This window comes from Haliaeetus leucocephalus, unplaced genomic scaffold (genome assembly GCF_000737465.1).
Source record: "Haliaeetus leucocephalus isolate CR32 unplaced genomic scaffold, Haliaeetus_leucocephalus-4.0 Scaffold428, whole genome shotgun sequence".
Taxonomy (NCBI): Eukaryota; Metazoa; Chordata; class Aves; order Accipitriformes; family Accipitridae; genus Haliaeetus; species Haliaeetus leucocephalus.
The window spans coordinates 558,709-564,764 of NW_010972864.1; the positions used below are offsets into that span (position 1 = coordinate 558,709).

The following is a 6,056-nucleotide window of genomic DNA, read 5'->3' on the forward strand; positions in this document are numbered from 1 at the left end:
ACTTGTTTTGTGGCTATTATTTCCTGTAGAATTTGTGTCATTCAGTTAATTGCTGATTATTTGGAAAACTACATACTACAGGACTTTTCTCTGCATTGTTTCAGTTACTACATTGTACCTGTGAATTTCCAGGGTGGTTTGCTACCAGCTGGGAGGCAGGTTCCTGCCTACAGAGCTGTTGAGGACAGCTTTGTGCCTGCTCCCCCTCTTTGGATTTAACTGCATTTATTAGGAATTTGATTACTGGGTGCTCCAGTGAAAGTTGGTATGGGCTGATCCATGGGACAGGCATTGGAAATAATACAGCCTAACTCTTAACCTCTTGCTGCAGGTACAATTTGGTAGAAGGTACAAAAAGTAACGATGTCACTTGACTCAGGCACTCAAGTGTATTGTGAACTGAGGTGTGTGTGGATGACTGAACAGTTCTTGAAGGTGGCCTCCCTGCCACCTTGACACTGGGAAAGCTGGGGATGAGGGCAGCCATTATGAAGGTAACTGAAGGAAGCCATGTCCAGCAAGTTACATTCTTGCTGCTACAGGCATGAACCATGATCTCAGTGCTTGTGTTCAAGGTGGGAGACTTGGGCACCAAGCCACCCCCCTGCTTTAGATTTGATCCCTTTCTCTGATCCAGCAGTCTTGTGTCATTTTGTGCAAGGAGTGCAGATTTTTTCTGCATTATCTGACAAGTGTGACCTCATCAAAATGTGACAGCACTGCTCTGGCCTTCAAACAGGCTTGGAATTAGACCCACTGGGGGAGAGATCCTGACTGTGAGGATCCCTATCATGGCTTCAAGCCCCAGCCCTAAGGTGCAACTAAAGGGTTTGATAGACCTAGAAAGACATCCACTAGAAATGACAATGGCAGGCCTGTAGACCCATGTAGTAAGGGGGTTTCAGTGTCCCAGCTGTTTGTTATTAAGTGTATCCTGTCCCAGTGAGACAACTTGTAGTACAGTTGTCAGGTGTGATAAATGCATGCATCTCAAAATTAGGAAAAAGCAAATGGGGCAGAACACTTTCTGGGAAGAAAAAACAGTTAATTTTTTTTTTATAACTATCAGGCTGTGATCAGTAATAAAAGATTAATTATTTTATGGGTGTAGGCTCTCTTCAACTGCCAACAGCAGCTTTCAGAGAGGAAACTCCTTCCTCCTTAACAGGACACAGAACAAGCCTTTAAAAACAGAGGAGCCTGTCCTATTTCTGTGGGGTACACAGGAACAGAGTCAGTACTGTGCTGGGGAACTTGCCTTTAAGCATCATCCAACTTTTTTAAATTGCACCCTTAGCCCTTTGGCGTGCTCCCAGGGTAAGCTGTGCAGTGAAGGCGGCAGTGCAATAACCAGCAACACGAGTTGTAAGGGAGAAAAACTACCTGGGAAGGTGAAAGCTGAAGCCAGTGGCCCCAGAGGAGGGTTAAAGGAGGGATCCTTTCTGTGCAAGGAAGGCACAGCTGAACTCACCACACTGTCACTGTTAGCGAAGACACAACAGAAGGCATTTCATATGAATATGGACTAGCTCTCCCAGAAGGGACTGGGACACATTAAAAATCAGATCCTCTACACAGAGGGCTGAGTTCTGTTGATGGCCTAGTGCTTTTATGGCTGTAGCCAACACTGAAATACTTTTTACTGCAGCCTCCCACTAGCATACAGCTGCTGTATTCCTGTGGGGAAGGAACAGAAATTACTGTAAGCAAGCAAAGCCCAGTTTTGCAGCCACTACACTAGACTTACATACTGAGTAAAGAGTAACAGGACAGGAGATAAATCCCTACAGCTTAAAAAAAAGTGGCTTTATTATGTGACTGCTTCAAGACATTCATCAGTGGTAGCCCAAGAAGTGAAAACAAAACACATACTAACTACACTACCAAGACATGAACTTTTTTTTAATGGAGACACATTGTTGATCACAATTTATTTTGAAGTCATGAGATGCCAGCAACAACAGACTGAATCAGCAGGTCAGGCTGGACAAATACTTGATTGCAGCCACAGTTGTTGGCTATGGGCAGCAGCACTGAGTTACACAACAAGGCAACAGTTTCTCTTCTACCTTCCTAACAAAACTGCCAGGTAAGGCAAAGGATGGACAGCTACTGAACTGTGGTATAAACCATGCAAGAGTAACAAATGTGAGAACAGGTGTATAATAAATACTTGATGACTTTAGAGAGGAAGGAAGGGGCAGGAGGGCAAGAGGCTCATTTAAAAAAAATTATCTTCTGCAAGACATTAAAGCTATTTAAAGTATTGTCACCACCACAGTGGGCAGTCCAGTCCAGTAGTGACTAATTGGTACATGGATCAGTTTTGAAACAACGTCCCTCTTCTCATGAAAAGGTTTAAACAAATTATTTATCCACTTGCTAAAGCTCTGGGGTTAAAGAAGTGATCAGTAATCAACATTTATTTCACACCTAGGCAGAATGACTAAAACTGAAGACTACTGTTCAGCTTCGTCTTCAATTACTTCAATTCTGCGAGGCCCGTAGAGTAGAACATAAGCTATATGCCAGTCTCCACCCCCAGATAACCTCAAAATATCTTCAGGTGTAACAATGCTGACTTTGTCATCATCAAATTTAATCCATTCATCTGCAAGAAAAACAAGAGGATTATTTGTAATTTAGGTACATAAAATCTAATCACATTTAACAGCCCCTTAAATGAAAGAAGCTGTGAAGGGTGGTTAACAGTACTGTAATGGGTTTTTTTACCTTGTTTCCTTTTAACCCAAGACACATAATGCCCAGAGGAACTTGATCTGCCTTGATGTGTTAGCACTGCCTGCAGGTCATAATAGCCGCAATTATTAGAACCAATATCTAAAGGAAGAGGGGAAAAAACAGTTACGCTAGTCTTACATGAACAGTTTTAGTGTTTTTAACAGCATACAGACCAAAGGCACGTTAGCCATACTGCAGCACTGTAGCTGTGTAAAACCCCATTTACAGCATGGTTCTAAATCATTGCGAACTAAAAGCAGCAGCTTTCAGCCAGGATAGCCTCTCAGGAAACTGAGAATGTTGTCCATTTTCAAGACATAAATATGTATTCTGGATGTAATGCAAATGCAGCAAGCTTGAAGTATTAAAACAATGATGTATGGTCAGTAAATCTTCTGGAGAGGTTTGGCCAATACCTCCTTCAAACACCAGCTGCTGTCCGCATTCAGGGCAAGCCATGAAACTGCAAGAACTGATGTGCTGGGCATGGGCTGTATAGCGACACTGCTGAGAATACTCAGATACAGTAATCAACCACTCTGCAGTTAGTTCAATTATGCTATTCCATTTTTCAATGGAAAAAGCTGGCTAATTCCAAACATACCAAGAAGGGTGTTACAGTTCCCAACGTGTCTTAACTGCATTTCTCAGCACTCCAGAATATCTTGTTTTCACTGTGCTCTCAAGCTAGTCAACACCCCCCGCCCCACTTCTCACATAGTGCAACACACACAAGCCTCAGGAAGCACTGAATGGTAACAGTCTGGGTAAACAAGACCTCCAAAATAATTTCTGCACAGCGTCCTCAACATAAGGGTGAATGCTTAGGACATTCAAGCTCCAAGCCCCCCCAAATTAGGCAACACTAGCACCACTACAGAAGTTTTAAAAGTCCAATTTAAGTTTCTGTTTTGATTTCAGCTTTCTATCACCCACTGACATGGAAGCATACAAAACAACTGCACATTACATGCAAAATGTCTTTTGAGGCGCATGTCTTCTATGTATCATCAACTTGTCAGAGGGATGACAATTAAGTCTTTGACTATCTCAACACCATTTTGACTTGCCTAATCTTTCCATTCCTTAAATTTCCATCAGTTTCTGAAGATTAATTTTCAAAGGCATTAAAAATAACCAGGGTTCTCAAAATATACCTACCATCAGGTCCACTTAAATATCAGTAAATAGAAAATTACTTTAAAATAGCTTTACTTCCCTGTACTCACCATCAGGAAAAGAAAATGGCTCATATTTAACTTCTTTCTGTGCACCATCACTTTTACTAGACTAAAGAACAGAATATGCTGAATTAATGTGGAATGGTTTTGAGAAAGCTTTAGCACAATCATATCAAATACCAACTCTCCATTCATTTAAAGATGTTTCTAAGCCTAAACATTTTTTGTTCAACTTGAAAACAAGTTCCATTACAGTATTTCTAGCTGGACATCCAAAAGCTTAACCTAAACAAGACCACTTTTTAAAGCAAATATATAACCATTTTAGCACATATTGCCTAGACTGTTTACCCACCAGATTTACAAGTTTGGAGCCTGAAAACAATTCTGCAATTGAAGATTTTATTCCTTGTTAGGGACTTGCTAGCAGCAGAAGTAGCAACAAGAAAATACCAGAGACAGATCCCAAGTGCCAACACATTCTGTTTTAAAATAGCACTCTTTCCTTGCTCCTAACTGTGTAAAAAGAGATGCAAGCCTTATTCAAATGTTTACATGAAACTGCCAGGAGTTAGGCCAGGAAAAGAGTAGCAAACTTTAAAAAAAAAAAATTGGCTAAAACACTACAGCTTTAGCCCGTTTACTTTTTTTCTTCATTAAAGAAAGGCAAGTCAGTTTTAGAATGTGTAGACAAGAGAGGAGACAAAACCATTTACCAAGTTTTTAGGGTACAGTCTTTTAGCTCACTAGTACATCTATTCTAAGTTTTATCAGTCAGACATGTAGCACTCTGTTATACAACCCTTTCCAGTTCATGAGCAGGAAATAGCTACCTATGCTCCACTGAAGAGGTGACCTGCCAGCAAGCAATAATGTTTGAAGACAATCACTTTGTGTAATTCAGAGAAAACCATTAGGCATAACACTGGTAAGCAGAAGCACTACATTTTAATACATTTTGAAATAAAAATGTTAGCAACATGTATGTCCACAGCATTTAACATTTCTCATCAAGCAGTCATACCAAAGCAGATACTGTATTTTCATGAAAATACACAAAAAAGATCTAAAGCTCAATACCAAGGAGTTTGAATGCTAAATAAGCAAAAAATGTATTTAAGTCAAGTTTTCTCTAGTCCTTATTAGTACCCCTATTTCATATGTATGACTTATTCAATCAAAATGTCAGGAGACTTACATTCTTTGGCTGTTGATTTACTTTTTTGTCTTCTACATCTTTGAATTTTGATCGGTAAGAAACCATTTTTTCCTGAAGGTCTGGCGTACACAGCTCATACACATCCAACATAAGAGGAAATTTAACATCCTAGGAAGTAGAAAGCATAAAGATTATTAGCATAATTTAGTACCCCACATTAAAGCGTTCTCCCATGGGAAGACAACAGTAAGTCCAATTAAATGCAACTCTCATCACATTTATGACAACTTGATCTACTGAAATGTTGCTGACAGCACTTACCTAAAGGGCTACAATACTTTCACAGAGGAATGTCTGATTCAGTATAAACAAACCATCACAAATTACTACATTCAGTATAAATATTTAGATTCTTTATTATCAGCTGTCATACTTCTGTACTACAGAAATACCTATGCAGGCCTAAGGAAAAAAATGCTTGTAAAATGACTGTACACTTGCAAAAATGTAAATTTGTGTTATCCAAACAATCTTCTAAAATAGTTAACACGTGCCTTCTACCTTTATTCCCTTGCTTATCTTGTAAGGAACACGCATCATCTATCATGATGCTCCCTGGGCAGCCTAGGAGGTCTACCAACCAAGGCCAACAGAAAGCAAAACTGAACATTTAGCTGTTTGCAGCTGGTTCTTGCATTTGTCAATCAGAAAGCCAGACAATTAAAATAACTAATACAGGAAGTGTTTGTTAGCATAAACATTTCTCATCAACTTTAGAACACTGTCCAGTGACTGAAAGCATGGCCCTCTCCTTAATTAAACATTCTCCTCTGAACCACTGGTGAAGAGAGACCAAAAACCATCCTAACAGTATTGGAGCAAATTGTATTGGTTTTATGTGGCAAGGTTTTGGTAGCGGGGGGGGGGGGGTTTAAGGGGGGGGGCCCTTTAAAAAGTTGGTGGAAGGTTCCCCC

General features: G+C 40.1%; 1 protein-coding gene across 1 annotated transcript in view; it reads right to left on the reverse strand.

Annotated features, from left to right (window-relative positions):
* Positions 1-1,785: 1,785 nt before the first annotated feature.
* Positions 1,786-6,056, reverse strand: part of USP14 (ubiquitin specific peptidase 14 (tRNA-guanine transglycosylase)) — a 21,859-nt gene continuing 17,588 nt past the window's right edge. The window contains exons 14-17 of the mRNA XM_010574406.1: positions 5,122-5,250; positions 3,972-4,032; positions 2,734-2,841; positions 1,786-2,611 (exon numbers count right to left, since the gene is read on the reverse strand). Of these exons, the coding sequence (XP_010572708.1) occupies positions 2,460-2,611; positions 2,734-2,841; positions 3,972-4,032; positions 5,122-5,250 (450 nt within the window). The 3' untranslated portion in view covers positions 1,786-2,459. The remainder of the gene's footprint in view (positions 2,612-2,733; positions 2,842-3,971; positions 4,033-5,121; positions 5,251-6,056) is intronic.